The sequence below is a fragment of the Protopterus annectens genome, chromosome 4.part0 (assembly GCF_019279795.1).
Source record: "Protopterus annectens isolate FY-2018-M chromosome 4.part0, PAN1.0, whole genome shotgun sequence".
NCBI lineage: Eukaryota > Metazoa > Chordata > Ceratodontiformes > Protopteridae > Protopterus > Protopterus annectens.
Window position 1 is genome coordinate 1079567519 of NC_056733.1, and position 19057 is coordinate 1079586575.

The following is a 19057-nucleotide window of genomic DNA, read 5'->3' on the forward strand; positions in this document are numbered from 1 at the left end:
TAGTGATTTTCCTTGAATAATACTGTGGATTATTTAATGGCTATAATATAATATAACAGAATGTATGCGCGATATGTTGGTTTGTGCTGATGTTATTAGAAGTATATCTTGTTGGCTTAGTGGTTAAGGTCTTTGCCTCCCATGTACAAGGTGCAAGGTTCCATCCTGATCTCCAGCCAATGCCTGTTTGGAGTTTGCATGTTCTCCCTGTGTCTCCATGGGGTTTCTCCCATGTCTGAAAAACATGCTGAGTGTTTCCATCTCAAACTCACCAATGAATGGAGCTGGGGCAGCAGCACAAACTCTACATGGTGCCCTATAGGGGGAAAAGTTGTACAGACCAACTGCTTTGGGCATCTACTGTGGTGCGCAGTATCCTCAAGACAGAACACAGATCACAGACTGCACACCGTGGCAAGGCTAGCCACTCAATAGTGTAAAATATGGCTCTAGGTGATTCGGTCATGTTGACTAATGTTGCCAAAAATGAGCATGGTTAGTTACTGGTGAAAAGTGGGTTGAGAACCTGGCCTACTCTGACCCACAGACCTTTGCTAATGGTGGGAGGGGTATATGTGCCCCTATTGGCCAGTGTGTGCCCGCCATAAAGCCCAGCAGCCCTGGATCAATAGGCTACTGGCTGGCTGGTGTCTAGTTGTCCAGCCTGGGTTACCTGGGATAGCTCTGTTGAGTGAAAGCTGGATGTAAAACCAACCAACCTGCCAAACATTAACTGAGAATTGCTACTCTTAATGTAGGTTCACTGATAGGACGCAGCTTGGAAGTGGATAACATGATGGTACAGAGAAGGCTGGATATCCTATGTATCCAAGCGATGAGATAGAAGGGCAGTGCAGCAAAGCCCCTTGGCTTGGGAACCAGAGTCTACTACTCAGGTGGAGGGTAGGCTAGAAATGGTGTAGGAATTGTGATGAGAGAGAGGCTTCAGAAGGCATTAAGGGATATCATCAGAATTAGTGACAGGCTCATGGCAGTCAGACTCCAGTATAATTATAGGGCAGTATTCGTAATCTCAGCCTGTGCCCCACAGTAGGGCTGTGATAATGAGGAAAAGGGTGCATTCAGACAGCAGCAGAACCTAATAGATACAGCAGGACAACATGAATTGGTGTTGATAATGGGTGACTTAGATGCACATATTGGGACAGACAGAGCAGGATATGAGGACTGCCTGGGCCCACATTGGGGGGGGGGGGCAACAGGAATAAAGAAGGAGAAGCCATTCTAGACTTCTGTCTGGCAAATGGCTTGATAGTAGCCAATGCATGGTTCAGAAAGAGAGACAGTCACAAGATCACATACAAGAGTAGTCAACATGGAACTCAGGTAGTCCTCCTAGTATGGAAAAGGCACCAGTGTAGAAGCCATGATTGCAAACTCATCCCCAGTGAAACAGTCAGCCCACAGCATAAACCACTAGTTGCTGGCTGCAAGCAGTGGTCAGAGAAGGCTCTAAGGTCAACAGAGACCAGGCTGAAGACCTGGAAGTTGACTGGAGAGAAAGTACAACAGTTTAAAAAAATTACTCAAGGCTCTAGCACCCCAAGAAGAGAAGGAAATAGGTGGAGTTGAAGAAGAATGGCAGCGCCTAAAACAGCATGTGTTAGAACTACAAAAAAGATATGTGACCGAGCCAGGTATGGAAATAAGGTACATAAGGAAAGCTGGTGGTGGAATGCAGAAGTCCAGGAAGTCATCAAAAGAAAGAAGAAATGCAGGAAGAAGTGGGAGAAAGAAAAGACTGACCAGGCTAGGAAGGACTACTGGTTGGCTAACAAAGAAGCTAAGAAAGAAGTTGCAATAGCAAAGAATAGGGCATCGGAGGCACTCTACCAACTTCTGGAAAGTGACTCAGTAAGGGGCACAAAGAAACTATATCAGGTTGCAAGGCAAAGACAGGAAGATAAAGAAAATAGTCAAACACCCTTCATAAGGGATGCCAGCAACAACCTGCTCACCAGTCCAGAGGACATCAAAGGCAGATGGAAGGAGTATTTCCAGCAGCTTCTGAATGAAGAAAACCCCACAGAAGCTGTACTGCCCCAGAAACAGCCTACAATGAGAGAAGAAGAGGAGCCCACCCTACAAGAAATAAGAACAGCACTAAGGAAGATGAAGTCAGGAAAAGCAGCAGGCTCAGATGAGGTCACAGCAGATATGATAAAGATGCTGGGTGAGACAGGGGAGAAATGGCTCCCAAGGGTACTAATAGCAGTGTGGAGAGAAAGGCATATCCCAGATGACTGGAGAATAAGCATACTCATGCCAGTGAACAAGAAGTGTACAAGAACAAAGGGGACATCCACAACTATGGGCAGTACAAAGGCATCAAACTTCTATCACATTGCATGAAAGTTCTGAAGAGGGTGATTGATAAATGAATACGCAGAGTAGTACAATGTAAGATGTGAGATGAAAAGTTTGGATTCAAATCCCAATGTCTGCATTTTATTTATTTTTTATTTATTTTATTTTACATTTTTTAACCGGGAAAGTCCGACTGGATACAGGTCCATTTTCAGTGGTGGCCTGGGGAGAAAAGCTCCAAGTGTACATAACAGTGAAATTATTGCAGTGAATTATCACAAAATTGAAATTTGTTTAACAATATATACACACAGGTACATGTTTTACTCACATACACACACAGGATGGGTTGGAAGTTAGTATCTAAAAAAGAAATTTAGTGATTTTATCTTAAAAAAGAGGGAAATGCAAACATTAAGGTGGTTAACTTAACTTTAAATCTTTCAGTAGGTGAGAGATATACAAAATTCTAAGCAGTTAGAGGATCAGATATTTATTCTTGTAATGAAGTACTCATTTATAGATTCTGTTTGAGTGGGGGTTAGTCAAGGTTTTTACAGGGACAAAGCCAATGCATTTTTAGGTATTTCTTAAGGGATTTTTTGAATTGGGATAAGGAGGAGTCAGTGCTGAGTTCAGCAGGACGAAGGTTACAGTTTTTTTCCAGCAGAGTTGTAGAATAGTGATTCACCAGCTGAATTGTTGGTTTTAACAGTTTGTACTACCATTTTGTTGTAAGAGCAAAGGGCCTTTAGATTACTGTAGGAGATGATAATATTTTTCAGTATGGGTGTACTGTCTGGTTGGTAGAGAATTTTGTGAACAACTATTAGTTGGTTATATTGCAGTTGGTAGGGTAACTCTAGCCAGTCTAACGATTGAAGGTTAACACAGTGATGGGTTCTATAAGCTGATCCTGTGGCAAATCTGGCAATATTATTGCAGCAGCTAGTAAATTTATTGAGGTTTGATTTGCATAGGTTAGCAAAGATGGGTGAGGCATAAAGAAGGGTTGATAGCAGATGTGTACAGGCAATAACAGTTCTAGTAGATGGGGTTAGGAATTGCTTAATCCTGTATAAAGAGCCTAGTTTTTTGTTAACTGTTTTAATAGTTTTGTCTATGTGAGTATCAAACTTAAGGTTGTTGCCAATGATTACTCCCAGTAGTTTAGTACTAGGTTCTGGAGAAATTATGGTGCCATTGTTAGATGCTATGGTGAGAGGTGGTGAGGGGACCTTGCGAGTGGGGGAGAAGAGTAATAGTTTGGTTTTGTTTGGGTTTAATAGTAGTCTGCGACCAGTGAGCCAGTTCTCTACTTTGTTGAAAGTGATTTATGATAAAGACTGTAAATGTGAAGGGGAGGTGGCAGAGCAGATTAGGGTGGAGTCATCTGCATACTGAATACAAGTTGCATCTGGGATGACTTTATGCAGGTCATTAATGAATATGGAGAATAGGAGGGGACCTAATATAGATCCTTGTGGGACTCCAAGGGTGCCTGGTAAAAAGGATGATAGATTATCCTTCCATAGTACAGCTTGTCGTCTGTCACTTAGGTAAGAATGAAACCAATTAACTGCTACTTTATCTATGGAGAGTGATTTTAGTGTGTCTAAGAGTAGCTGGTGGTTTACCATATCGAATGTCTTGGATAGGTCTAGGAAAAGGGCTGAGGAGAGCTTGATGTTCTTCATCTCACATTGCTGCAGTCCTAACACTTGGGTAGTCCGCTGTCCCTCGGTCGGCCCGAATATCAGAGTATAAGGCTGACGTTGGTCAAGGCGCATTTGACTGACATCAGAACGTCAGGGTACAAATGCGCATGACCGACGTCATATCCTCAGTCTTTTTTGCCGCATGGTCCGATGCAGAAGCAGTGTTGCAAGTGCCGTTCGGCGTTCTGAAATTTTTCGAATTGAGTTTCAGACCGAAGTCAGAGTTGGTTAAGTACCCGTTGGGGAATATTTTGGTTTTTCTTGCCTCAGTGGTTTACCGGATGTCAGAAAAAGTGAATAACTGTATTTCTTGTGGGAAACAGATACCGCATAGGGATTACCATAATTTGTGTATACCTTGTTTGGGACCTGAGCACGACGTTGTTGGGTGTCGCTTTTGTGCTAGGTTTAATAAACGCACTATAAAGCGAAGGTTGGATTGTGCCAGGTTGGTCTTTGGGAAGCGGTGCATTACAATATGCCGTCGGATGCTCCGACGCCGGCTTCCTCAAAGAAGCGCAAGGACAAGGCAGTTAAACCTAGGTTAGAGGAGTCGTACGGTTCTTTAGTGGCGTCAGTGGAACCGGTGGTTCCGGCGGCGGCCTCTCTGGAGTCCCAGGGAGAAACTTTGATTTTACAGGATGTGGCCTCCCAGGAGGCAGGTCAGGCTGTAGGGGCTTCTCAGATAACTTTACTCCCCTCCCTTCCTAAGGTGTCTAGGCCCTCTCTTTCTGCTTCCAAGGCTTCTCCTAGAGGCAGGTCTAGTTTAGCTTCTGTGGGTGTCACTCCTAGTTCTTCAGGTTCGGTGCCCAAGAAGCATATGCTTAAAATGGCAGAAGATTTAATTACTTTAATTAGAGGCTCTATGCCCCCTCCTGATAAGAGGCCTAGGATGGAACCAGTGTTGGGGGATTACTCCAAATAGGGGCCATACAGCCGGTTCCTGTGCCAGAAAGGGGCCTAGGATTTTATTCTCGCCTGTTCTTTGTACCAAAAAAGGGGAACACGTGGAGACCAATTTTGGATTTATCTATCCTCAACACTTATCTGGACATTCCCAAGTTCAAAATGTTGACTTTACAACAGCTTTTACCTCTGCTGGGCAAGGATCACTGGATGGTAACTTTGGATCTCAAGGAGGCTTACCTTCATGTTCCTATCAGGCTAAGTTGCAGGAAGTATCTACGTTTTCGGACTGGGACTTCTCACTATCAGTTCTCTGCATTGCCCTTTGGCTTATCTACTGCCCAGAGTATTTACGAAAGTTCTGGCTCCAGTGATAGCTTTCTTCAGGCTAAAAGGAATACAAATCTATCCTTATTTGGACGATTGCCTGATTCTGGCTCAAGGAAGGACGAGCTTCTTCGACATTTGGAATTTGTCATAGCAGTGCTAAGATGCCTGGGGTATTCTGTGAACGAAATAAAGTCCAGTCTAGTACCCTCTCAAGACATGTGCTTTCTGGGTGTAAGACTGAATACAGCATCCCAGATGGCCTTTCTAACCCCGGACAAACAAAAGAATCTTTCCCTTTACTTCCATCATCTATCTCTTCAGTCCAGGCTGACTGCAAGGACAGTCCTTCAAGCCTTAGGGTTCATGGCATCTTGTATTCTGGTGCTTCCCAATGCCAAACTGCATATGAGAAAGTTGCAATGGTATCTCAAAAATGTATGGACACAGCACTGCCAGGATCTGGACACTGTCATTCAAATAATACCTTGCATTCAAAAGGAATTTTTGTGGTGGGCTCAGGAATGTCACCTAAACAAGGGACTCTCTGTGACCCGGCCAGAGGCGAGTCAAATTTTAACGACAGATGCCTCAGACAAAGCTTGGGGAGCTCATCTAAACGGAAAGTGGATACAAGACAAGTGGCCTGTCAGACTACTGCATCTACATATCAACTTGAAGGAGATGTTAGCAGTCCAGTTTGCATTAATAGCTTTCAAGGATTTACTTCTTCCAGGGCAGGTGTTGATTCTAACAGACAACACAACTGTCATGTGGTACATCAACAAGCAAGGGGAACACATTCTTATCCTCTATGCAGGCAAGCAATGATTTTGTGGGAGACTGCTCTCAGTTTACAACTAAGTCTTCAGGCAAGGTTTCTGCCGGGAGCACAGAACTCCTTAGCAGATGTGTTAAGCAGACAAATCATGGATCCCCACGAGTGGAAACTGGATCTTCATGTATTTCAGAAATTGACAGTGTCCTGGGGAACTCCAGACATAGATCTGTTCGCTTCTCCACTAAACCACCAGCTGCCAAAGTTTTGCACGAAGAGGTTTCATCCCACAGCTTGGAAAGTGGATGCTCTTTCTTTCAGTTGGAAAAATCTTCATGTGTATGCCTTTCCGCCTCTGCCTCTCCTCCCAAAGGCACTTCTGAAGGTCAGACAGGACAAGCCAAGGATGATTTTGATAGCTCCAGATTGGCCTCGACAGCACTGGTACCCATTACTGAGAAGTCTAGTGCGGAAGCCTCCATGGCCTTTGCCTTTGATTCCACATCTGTTGTCCCAGGAGGACAGTCATTTGCTCAATGTCAAACTTCACTCTCTTCACCTAACAGCCTGGCATATTCTGTTTTAAATCATAGAGGGTCTCAACTTCCACAACAAGTTTTGAATGTGATTTTGGAAGCTAGAAGGCCTAGTACAAGGAAAGTATACGCAGATAAATGGAAGAGATTTTTGTTTTGGAGTGCAGCTAAGGATTTGGATGTTTCTGAGCCTGATTTAAGTGTGGCTCTTCAATACCTTACTGAGTTATTGGACAAAGGTTTGTCCTTCTCTTCTATTAAGATTCATGCTGCAGCAATTTCAGCTCACTACGACTGTGACCCACCATTGTTTTCTCATCCTTTGTTCAAGCAATTTCTTAGAGGGGCAAAGAATATAAGACCCCCGAAGGGCTCCTACTCCTGCTTGGGATCGCACTTTTGTGTTGGAGAAACTCACTACTCAGGTGGAGGGTAGGCTAGAAATGGTGTAGGTGTGATGAGAGAGGCTTCAGAAGGCATTAAGGGATATCATCAGAATTAGTGACAGGCTCATGGCAGTCAGATTCCAGTATAATTATAGGGCAGTATTCATAATTTCAGCCTATGATAGGGCAGTATTCATAATTTCAGCCTATGCCCCACAGCAGGGCTGTGATAATGAGGAAAAGAGTGCATTCAGACAGCAGCAGGACCTACTAGATACAGCAGGACAACATGAATTGGTGTTGATAATGGGTGACTTAGATGCACATATGGGACAGACAGAGCAGGATATGAGGACTGCCTGGGCCCACATGGGTGGGGCAACAGGAATAAAGAAGGAGAAGCCATTCTATACTTCTGTCTGGCAAATGGCTTGATAGTAGCCAATGCATGGTTCAGAAAGAGAGACAGTCACAAGATCACATACAAGAGTAGTCAACATGGAACTCGGGTAGTCCTCCTAGTATGGAAAAGGCACCAGTGTAGAAGCCATGATTGCAAACTCATCCCCAGTGAAACAGTCAGCCCACAGCATAAACCACTAGTTGCTGGCTGCAAGCAGTGGTCAGAGAAGACTCTAAGGTCAACAGAGACCAGGCTGAAGACCTGGAAGTTGACTGAAGAGAAAGTACAACAGTTTAAGAAATTACTCAAGGCTCTAGCACTCCAAGAAGAGGAGGAAATAGGTGGAGTTGAAGAAGAATGGCAGCGCCTAGAAACAGCATGTGTTAGGACTACAGAAAAGATATGTGGCTGAGCCAGGTATGGAAATAAGGTACATAAGGAAAGCTGGTGGTGGAATGCAGAAGTCCAGGAAGTCATCAAAAGAAAGAAGGAATGCAGGAAGAAGTGGGAGAAAGAAAAGACTGACCAGGCTAGGAAGGACTACTGGTTGGCTAACAAAGAAGCTAAGAAAGAAGTTGTAATAGCAAATAATAGGGCATTGGAAGCACTCTACCAACTTCCGGAAAGTGACTCAGTAAAGGGCACAAAGAAACTATATCAGGTTGCAAGGCAAAGACAGGAAGATAAAGAAGATAGTCAGACACCCTTCATAAGGGATTCCAGCAACAACTTGATCACCAGTCCAGAGGACATCAAAGGCAGATGGAAGGAGTATTTCCAGCAGCTTCTGAATGAAGAAAACCCCACAGAAGCTGTACTGCCCCAGAAACAGCCTACAATGAGAGAAGAAGAGGAGCCCACCCTAGAAGATGTAAGAACAGCACTAAGGAAGATGAAGTCAGGAAAAGCAGCAGGCTCAGATGAGATCACAGCAAATATGATAAAGATGCTGGGTGAGACAGGGGAGAAATGGCTCCTGAGGGTAATAATAGCAGTGCAGAGAGAAAGGCATATCCCAGATGACTGGAGAATAAGCATACTCATGCCAGTGTACAAGAACAAAGGGGACATCCACAACTATGGGCAGTACAAAGGCATCAAACGTCTATCACATTGCATGAAAGTTCTGAAGAGGGTGATTGATAAACGAATACGCAGAGTAGTAGAATGTAAGATGGGAGATGAAAAGTTTGGAATCAAATCCCAATGTCTGCATTTTATTTATTTTTTATTTATTTTATTTTACATTTGTTAACCGGGAAAGTCCGACTGGATACAGGTCCATTTTCAGTGGAGGCCTGGGGAGAAAAGCTCCAAGTGTACATAACTAGTGTAAATACAGTGAAATTATTACAGTGAATTATCACAAAATTGAAATTTGTTTAACAATATATACACACAGGTACATGTTTTACTCACATACACAAAGGATGGGTTGGAAGTTAGTATCTAAAAAAGAAATTTAGTGATTTTATCTTAAAAAAGAGGGAAATGCAAACATTAAGGTGGTTAACTTAACTTTAAATCTTTCAGTAGGTGAGAGATATACAAAATTCTAAGCAGTTAGAGGATCAGAGATTTATTGTTGTAATGAAGTACTCATTTATAGATTTTGTTTGAGTGGGGGTTAGTCAAGGTTTTTACAGGAACAAAGCCAATGCATTTTTAGGTATTTGTTAAGGGATTTTTTTAATTGGGATAAGGAGGGGTCAGTGCTGAATTCAGCAGGAAGAAGGTTCCAGTTTTTTCCAGCAGAGTTGTAGAATAGTGATTCACCAGCTGAACTGTTGGTTTTAACAGTTTGTACTACCATTTTGTTGTAAGAGCGAAGGGCCTTTAGGTTACTGTAGGGGATGATAATATTTTTTAGTATGGCTGTACTGTCTGGTTGGTAGAGAATTTTGTGAACAACTATTAGTTGGTTATATTGCAGTTGGTAGGGTAACTCTAGCCAGTCTAACGACTGAAGGTTAACACAGTGATGGGTTCTATAAGCTGATGCTGTGGCAAATCTGGCAATATTATTGTAGCAGCTAGTAAATTTATTGAGGTTTGATTTGCTTAGGTTTGCAAAGATGGGTGAGGCATAAAGAAGGGTTGATAGCAGATGTGTACGGGCAATAACAGTTCTAGCAGATGGGGTTAGGAATTGCTTAATCCTGTATAAAGAGCCTAGTTTTTTGTTAACTGTTTTAATAGTTTTGTCTATGTGAGTATCAAACTTAAGGTTGTTGCCAATGATTACTCCCAGTAGTTTAGTACTAGGTTCTGGGGAAATTATGGTGCCATTGTTAGATGTTATGGTGAGAGGTGGTGAGGGGATCTTGCAAGTGGGAGAGAAGAGCAATAGTGTGGTTTTGTTTGGGTTTAATAGTAGTCTGCGACCAGTGAGCCAGTTCTCTATTTTGTTGAAAGTGATTTATGATAAAGACTGTAAATGTGAAGGGGAGGTGGCAGAGCAGATTAGGGTGGAGTCATCTGCATACTGAATACAAGTTGCATCTAGGATGACTTTATGCAGGTCATTAATGAATATGGAGAATAGGAGGGGACCTAATATAGATCCTTGTGGGACTCCAAGGGTGCCTGGTAAAAAGGATGATAGATTATCCTTCCATAGTACAGCTTGTTGTCTGTCACTTAGGTAAGAATGAAACCAATTAACTGCTACTTTATCTATGGAGAGTAATTTTAGTGTGTCTAAGAGTAGCTGGTGGTTTACCATATTGAATGTCTTGGATAGGTCTAGGAAGAGGGCTGAGGAGAGCTTGTAGTCATTATGGTTTTGATTTATTGTGTGAGAGAAGGAGAGAAGGGCTGAGGTTGTACTACGGCAGGGTCTAAATCTGTGCTGAGAGGGGGCTAGGAGAGAATTGTGATTCAGATAGGCAAGAAATTGCTTATGGATACATTTTTACATTATTTTAGCCAAGGAAGATAGAATGGCTATAGGCCTGTAATTTGAAAGTTCAGTAGAATTTCCGCCTTTATGAAAGCAAATCATGTGGGAGATTTTCCAGATGGAGGGGATTTAAGCTTCAAGAATAGTTATATTGATTAAAATTGAAATGGGGTATACTATTTCATTAGCAGCTTTTTGGATACTCTGCAGGTAGTAGGTCTGCTGAAAGGGTGGTGGGTTTCAGTTTCTCAAGTAGAGACTTAATAAAAGATGTTGGTACTGGATCAAGCTTCAAGGGGAATTTATTATCAGGTGTGGGATTGGTGGTACTTGGTGTATTGGGAGATAGTTTGTTGGCTAAGGATTGCACTGTTTCTATAAAGAAAGTATTAAAGGTTGTTGTTGTTGTTGTGTCTTTCGGCTTTTCCCGGTTAGGGGTCACCACAGCAGAACTCCGGTCCGCTAATGATTGGCAGCAGATTTTTACGTGCTGAGTTGCCAGCTCTGATGCACAACCTTCAATGAAGGTATGCCCATTCATGCATGTCTCCACACAGAAGACAATCTATCTGAGAATCAAACAAGACAACGTCTTACAGTGAGGTGCCAACACTACCGCAGCACCACCACCGCAGTAACAAAGAAAGTATTAAAGGTGTTAGCAACAATTTTAGGAGGTTGTTGGAGGGTAGTTAGGGGGGTAGGGGTAGCTGATTGACCTGGGTGGAGAAGTTTATTTATGTCTGACCAGAATTTTTGCATTGAGACAGATACTTAAGAAGAAGCTAGAGATGAGGAGAGAGTCCAATGGGGCATTCCTAGACTTGGAGAAAGCATATGCCAAGGTTCCAAGAAAGCTGATCTGGGCAGTACTGCGGTGGTTTGAAGTCCCAGAAACATTGGTAGAATTAGTGCAGGCTATGTACAAGGACCCAATAACTCAAGTACGAACAGTGTTCGGCCTCACAGAGGGGGGTTCCCAGTGGGAGTAGGTGTATATCAGGGTTCAGCTCTGAGCCCACTGCTGTTCATACTGGTAATGGACTACATTACCAAAGAAGTTGGAGGGGATGGATCAACAAAGCTGCTGTATACAGACGATGTGGCAGTACAGGCAGACTCTGAGCTAGAACTTTAGCAAAGGACAAGAGAATGGAATGCAAATCTGAAGGCACACAGGATGAAACAGATAAGATGGTGATAATGGCAGCAAATTGGGGAAATCAGAAGAAGCTGAGAACAAAGATAGAAGAGAAGATAGTGGAACAGGTAAACAGCTTCATGTATCTGGGAGGGGTGGTTGAGGAGAAGAGTAGTCTGAATTAAGAGGTCAAAGCTAGAATCAGAGGGGCTGCAGCCAACTGGCATAGAGTATCAGGTGTAGTTTATGACAGAAGAATGCCAAAGAAGCTGAAAAGTAAGGTGTACAAGACAGTGGTGCGACCAGTAGTACTGTATGGTACAGAAACCTAGGCAGTAAAGGTAGAACAATAGTAAAGGTAGAACAGTTGAAGAAGCTAGAGGTGATGGAAATGAAGTGTTTGAGAAAGGTGGTAGGATGCACACTGTGGGGCAGATGAAGAAATAAGGACATAAGAACAGAAGCCAAAGTAGCTCCAACTGCAGGAAAGATCAAAGAGAACAGATTACGATGGTTTGGGCACATGTGTAGAAAAGGAAAAGGCAATCTGGTGAGGAAGATTTGGGACAGAGAGGAAGAAAGTAAGAGGAAGCGAGGACTTCCAGTGAAGAGGTGGCTGGATTGTGTGAAAGAAGATCTGTGACAGTCGGGCATGAGTGTTGAAGAAGGCAGGAGTGTGCCACTGAATCGAGAGAGTTGATGACAGTTAACATGATACCCCGACCCCATGTAGCAAAATGGGGAAAAAGGTGGCTGATGATGATGATGATGATGATTTTTGGCTCTTTAAAGGGAGTTGGTAATGTGATATTTTAGGGGACAGGATCAAATGGAATTGGATGTGAGTGAGGAGCAAAGTGGGCCACAGGTCATGAGTAAGTGGGATCTGGTCAATCATTTTACATATGTGCATTGAAGCACGGAGACATCAGGCTTCACAGAAATGAACGGGTAAGGTGCAAGCTATATTCTTCTTTTAAGTAGGTAGGTAACACTGCTGAAAGATATTTTCAGTTTGTAATATCAGTCAGTGAATTTTTGAGGATGACTAGTGTATGCAGACACAGAATGTGCTAGCCAAAACAATGTTAAAAATTTAATAACCCTCTGTTTCTGAGCAGTAAATGTTTTGAATAGCCCTTAATGATGATAGTAGGTGGACAGACTCAGAGTCCTTTGGTGCTCAAAGTTTATTCCAGACTACAGCAAAGTGGAGGGTAGACCAATTAACCCAAATAAAATATGCGTCAACAGAACAGCAAAGATAAACCTTAATTAACTTTGGCACAGGATTGTTAGGCAGATAAATAACAGTGTTTCTTGGTCTGCTGTCCTGAGGGTGCTTTCTATAGTGACAATTCAAAATGATACACTAGACGCACCCTCTCCTGCTGACTTTCTTTCACTGGGAGGGGTGTTGACTCAGGCTGCTAAGCTGTCCATGATTTTACCCTAGAGAGTAATACTGCATATAAGTATCTGAGCTCTCTCCAGTTGAGTGATATGTTTAGGCAAATACATGCCAAAAAGAGCATTATATTCATTAACGGGTTTGATATGATATCAATAAAGGACAATTAAGACTTCTCTGGATTTAGAAGAGATGCTCATACATCTCAATCACTCAGCATTTGTTGGAGCATTTTGATTTTGGAATTAATGTTCATCTATGTTCCACTGCTCTGATTTAGACTACTACTCCGATTTAGCCTTTGACAACTCAGATTCATGTCTTTCATTGACTCAATAGTATTGCCAATGAAAGAGAAAGGAGCTGAACAGACCAATAAGACAGTGCAGCTAGAAAAATGGACCAGTTGCACAGGGGGCTTCTCCATTTTAATAAGTACCCTGTGCTATTGGTCTGTTCAGCTGACCAATAACACCTTAGAGCTAGAAAAATATGCTAATAGCATAGTGGGCTTTTAGCTATTTGTGCTATTGCTCCATTTTTCAAGCTGCAATATATTATTGGTCTGTTCAACTGACTAATATATCAGTGCATCTAGAAAAACGGACCAATAGCACAATGGGCTTTTAGTTACCTGTGCTATTTGTCTATTTTTCTAACTGCACTGTGCTATTAGTCTGCTGAGAAGAAAAGTGGGATAGTGCAGCTAGAAAAATAGACCAACAGCACAGGGAAGTAGATAGAAAGTCAAATTGTCACTGGTCAAGCTAGCATTTTAAATTCTATTTCAGGTGCAGTGGTGCAGTGGTAGTGCTATCACCTCCCAGAAAGAGGCTCTCTGGTTCAAGTCTCAGCTGGGGTGACTTCTGCATGTCTTTCCTGCTTTTGTGTGTGTTTCCTCTCACGTTACGAAGACATCTGTCTGGAGTGTTTCTCCCTGGGCCTTTTCTGAAAATTGGCTTTGTTCCAAGTTGGACTTTCCCGGTTAATAAATGTTAGATAAATAAATTTGTGGCTGATATCCTGGTTCCTTAGATGAATGTGTTTAGATGGTTTCTGTATAAGAAACTGTAGGAACTGCACAGATCTACAGCCGAGTCTTTTTTTTTCCTGTTTAGGTTTAAAAGAACCCTTTTTTGTCCTAACTTAATGTTGAATGGGGCCCACCATTTTTGGGGGCCCTCTGCTATGATTTTAGAGGCAGAACCTATGTTTTTTTTAATGTTTAAAGAGGCTGAGAGGTATGGAAATGCTTATGGAATTTTGATGAGCCAGAGAGAAGGCTTTCTGAACTACAAAAGAGACATTGTGGTCATAAGATAGAGAATTATCAATGAGTGCCTAGATCCCTTACTACGGGGGGGGGCTCAGTCACCAAAATGGTATGATGTGGAAATGTTTTGCTTGCCAGAATGAACCACACTATATTTTTCACATTTCTTTCGAGACCCTATTGTTCTTGTACTAATTGTTAACATAATCTCATGTTGAAGCATTGCGAGATAGTGAATGATTGTCGAATATTCCTTATTTAAACAATGATTAAAATATGCAAATACACACTGGTGTCAGTTTTCATTTTCCTAGCAACACATGTTAAAAAACATCTTTTTGGATTTATCAACCAGCTAGGGAGGATTATATGAACTATTTCAGACTGTATTTTCATACAAAGAATAAAACCTCTAAAGGTACATGGTCTGGAAATTTTCTACTTGGCAGAAATCAAGTTACTGGCAGCAACAAGTAGCAAAGAAAAGGGGAGCAAGAGTGAATTGTTTTTGAATGCCAATAAAGTAATTTAGCATTATGGCTGTTTCTAATTTTTCTGCCAAACTGGAAATGCAGAATTTCAGAGCAGATGGTATCTTTAATTTTGCTGACCATTCATAAATGTACTGTGCTTCATAACTGCAGTGAAAGGTTACATTTTGTACATAGTCTTGGTTTATCTGGCTTCTGATCAATGACTATCAGACTAAAGTAAACACATATTCTACGTAGGTTGACTTAAGTTTTTTCATAAAAATGCAGTGAGTTGCTCGCAGTTATGCTCTTGTCTTGGAATAACTTTAGTAGTAGATATGAGCACACTGCTTACAAACACTACCACCACACAATAATACACAGGGACTACATACTTTGCAGAAATATTTTGAATATCAGACTGTAGTAGCATTTTGTTACCTGTTTGATGATTCCATGTTGTTTATCATTCCCAAATAATAAAGACTCCTTTTCTGAACTTGAGGTACCAGACACAAGTAGTGACACATTGTACCCAGAAATTATTCTGTCCAGCAAAGGTCGGACTATCTCAGCATAAATGTTCTCCTGTAAAAAAACATTTTCACTGCATTATTAGAAGCTATTCAATACACATTTGTTCATTCCAAGCAGATATCATTATTCCATATTATACACACGCTGCCATAAAAAGAATGCACCAGACACATAAATTACTTTCCCACTAGAGAATGCCGAAAGTAGCCCAGCCCTTGCAGAGGGATGTCATAACATTGGTTAGGCAGATATGTTTGTTGTACAGAGAAAACATGGATTACGCTCCATTCCAGAGTAACTCAACCTATAATGCCATTTGCTATACCACTCTAACATAGTAGATATAATGTAGCAATTCTAATTCCTAATATAAAGTCTCTTAAACTCTAAGAAAAGTTATTTTTTTTCATTTTGGTATATTAGAGATTATACTGCAGAGTACAGTAACAGTATAAAAATGCTGAGTAAAAAAATTGCTTTGCAGTGGCAAAATATATGAGCAGAATGTTGAAAAATTCAGATATTTAGTAAATGATATTTTGCAGTTTACTTGCCTCCTTCTCAGCATTACTGAGCATCATCAGAACCAGAAGAGCATAAAAACACATTTGTCTTTGTTGGGATGTCCATACCTAAAGTTAATACCGGTACAGGCCGCAACTGATGATACAGCATATTTGGATATATCTGTGGCTCTACCACATCAGTAGTAAATATGTACAACTGCACATACAATTGTATGCCTACCACATAAAATGTATGCATTTTTAAAAATAAAAAACACATTTTTATTTTTATATTTGTTAAACGGGTATGCACTCTGGTCAGAAGACCCTTTTCAAGCAAGTTAAACAAGTAACACACTGATGTGTTTATTACATATATAAACAAATAAGACACAAGTGTGCAGATTAAAAATTCTGCATCGATCCAGATAACCCAGTGATTATAGAAATGCACTGAAAGTAGCAAAGTCCTTACAACTGAGTACAGACTTCATTGTGAACATGTACAATCTGTAGATAAGGCATGAATACATAAGTTGCATAATAAATATTCATCCTAAAGTCATACAGGTCATGCAGATCATAAAACCACAATGAAAAAAGTAAGTTTTTACAACTGGGTGCAGGCTAAATTTGAGCAAGTGTAATCTATAGATAGAAGTATCATCTTCAGAAATTAGGCTGGGAATATTGGGTGATAAGGCTGATTTCCCATTTCCCTGCAGACTGAGATGCTCTTTATAGCTATATCTGTCCGTATACAGATATTTCATCCAGCTCAAGATCTACCTTACCATTTGCTGACTGTCAATTAGCAAATCATCCTGTACCCTCTGCATGCAATACTTCATAGGTTCATAGGGGTTTAATAGGCTAACAACCACAAGGGCCTTTTTAAGCCTAGCCATGCATCCCAAATATCTGAAAAGTTCTGATACCCTTGATAAGTGCAAGCAGGAGCTTGGGAGATGAAACATTTACAAGCAGGGGCCAGGAAGATGAACTATTAGGCTATTAGCCATGCTCATCTATTGCACATAGAATAATTGTAGTATCTATAAGAGGATTTTATACTTATTATGATGTATACATTTTCTTTGCAAGATTAACTCCAAGGGTGACAGCCATATGGACTGCCCAGCTACAAGACACTGAAGGTTGTGTATTAAAATATTTTGTCAGTCAGAGTCTCCCACATGACTACATGACTACAGAATGTTAGATCCCTTATAGAAAGAAAGAACCAAGGGTGTCTTGGAGTTGGAACTGTGCCAACGTTTGATGCCTCCAGGCAGAAGAAAGAGTTACACAAACATGGGTGTAGTTTAATAGCTATATATCCCAGCATCCACCAGTATTCTACATTATGGGTAAGAATAAGATCTTGTTAAGTGTCCATGTAGCACATTACTGTGCACTGTCTGAAATTATTGGAATAATTCCCCGTATTACCCATTTCTCTTACGAATTTTAAGCAGATTGGCTTCAGAGGGAAAGAGGACAATCATAAATCCATCATCTTTACTGACCAGTGCTTATTAATTAAAGACCATTCAAGTTATTCTCTTTTTTTAACATAGTATGGTGCAGTACTGTTTACAGCAGCCAGACTTTTAACAACATTTTTTAACAAAATGCATATTGAGGATGGTGCATTTCCACATTTCCCAGCATAATATAATTCTTAAAGATAAACCTATTGTCTCCCTTTGCTTGTCTGCCAGCTGACCATTAGCTGGTCTAGGTCTGCTCTCCATTACTACACCTTATTGATGGGCACTGCAGCTGACTGTGCATGTATGCTGTCCTGCATACCAGTGCAGTCTAACAATCTAACAATTTCAGTATATTTATTCTTTCAAACCTCTTCATGTGCGGTGTGTGTATCAGTGAAAGATTTGGAAAATTAATATTAGCATATGAGGTCTTGTACCATTTATGCAATCGTGGACTGTTGCTTTCCAGTATGTCTACTCATTTATGAAAAACTGTCTACAGTTACTAAAACAAACTGACATGTAAGTTTGACTAGGTACCCCAACATCTGTCTGCACCTCCTTACTCCTTTATTCCTTATCCCACCTTATCACTGCCCCACAGGCCTTCTTGTCTTATGCCTATCCACCATTGTTTTACTGTACCCCTTATTTACCAGGCATTCATAGTGCAGGTCAGTTATTAACCCCTAGTAATGTGAACTGAGAAGGTTCCAGTAACCTATGCTACAGTATACGGGCATATTATGATGTCATAATGCCCCCAGGTGTTCTGTAAAACAGACACTCACAGTGCATCCTTGAATCAGTTCCCTAACAACCACTGATCTCTGCTCACTATCACCAGTTGTTGCTGTCATTAATTTCAAAAGCCATGTAATTATTCAGAAGAATCATACAAAGTAAGATCATGTTTGCTGTATTTTTTGCAGCTTTTTTGCACCCAATACCAACTAAATACCGGATCCTCCCTTGGTTAGTTTGGTCAGCCAGCCCATTTGTTCCTTTACCATGTAAGACCCAACTGAGTGTGGTCATCATCCAGGCAATCATCAGGGTTGTTCAATGGTTATTCAGTTGTTATTACCGGCCCAGCCACATGCGTACCTGACAAGACAATGGAGGGACATGCAATAAGCTGTCCATTGAGGATGTCCCCTCACTTCTGTAGTGAGTTTGCCCTTCCACAAGGAACACTACTTCCAAGCAGCGCTAACCCCCCTCCAAGTCATGAGTAGTGACCTCTCCAGTCTCCACCAGGAGATTATACTGCCCTGTGTTCCTTCATATAAACACAAACCCCCTCCTTGTCCCCCTCCCCTAGGACAGGCAAGTGGACCATGCCTTCTGTCTTCTCTCCTCCCCCTCCTTACCTGGCTTTTCCAGTGCTAGGAGTCATGTATCAAACTCTGTTTACCTGGGTCATAGTCAGGCTTCTGACCCTCTGCACCACAGTACCAGGCTATGTTTGCTGCTTCATAAATGACAAGAATGTGAGCTGGTGGTCTTCCCAAACTATTTTTCAACTATATTTTTCTCCGTGCATAAGATTTGTGAACAGAGTGAAACTGGGCCATGGTCCATAATCGTCCACAATCAATGAGTGTTTGACCATTCACAATCTCTAACAAAGTGTCCCTTGACTAACTGAAGTCTAAATAAGTATTAACAAAAATAATATTTGTATACACTCGGGGTTTACTTGCACAAAAAAAAAACTTTTAATGTTTGAAAATAAGAAAGTAAGGAAACTGAACATTGTGTTAACACCTGTCCACTAGTTCACATATCCTAACAACTGCAATGTCCCTGCACTCTGCACAATCCAATACTCACCCTGCCATAGCAATACAGAAAGTAGTAGAACACAGCAGATTCATCGTAAACTGTCAGGCTGATTTTACACTGCATACATTTCATCCAAGGGGATTATGTC

At 41.4% G+C, this 19057-nt stretch overlaps 1 protein-coding gene across 1 annotated transcript in view; it reads right to left on the reverse strand.

The window, feature by feature from the left end:
- LOC122799750 (kinesin-II 85 kDa subunit-like) overlaps positions 1-19057 on the reverse strand; it is an 888373-nt gene that overhangs the window by 663149 nt on the left and 206167 nt on the right. The window contains exon 5 of the mRNA XM_044069019.1: positions 15024-15170. Coding sequence (XP_043924954.1) covers positions 15024-15170 — 147 coding nt within the window. The remainder of the gene's footprint in view (positions 1-15023; positions 15171-19057) is intronic.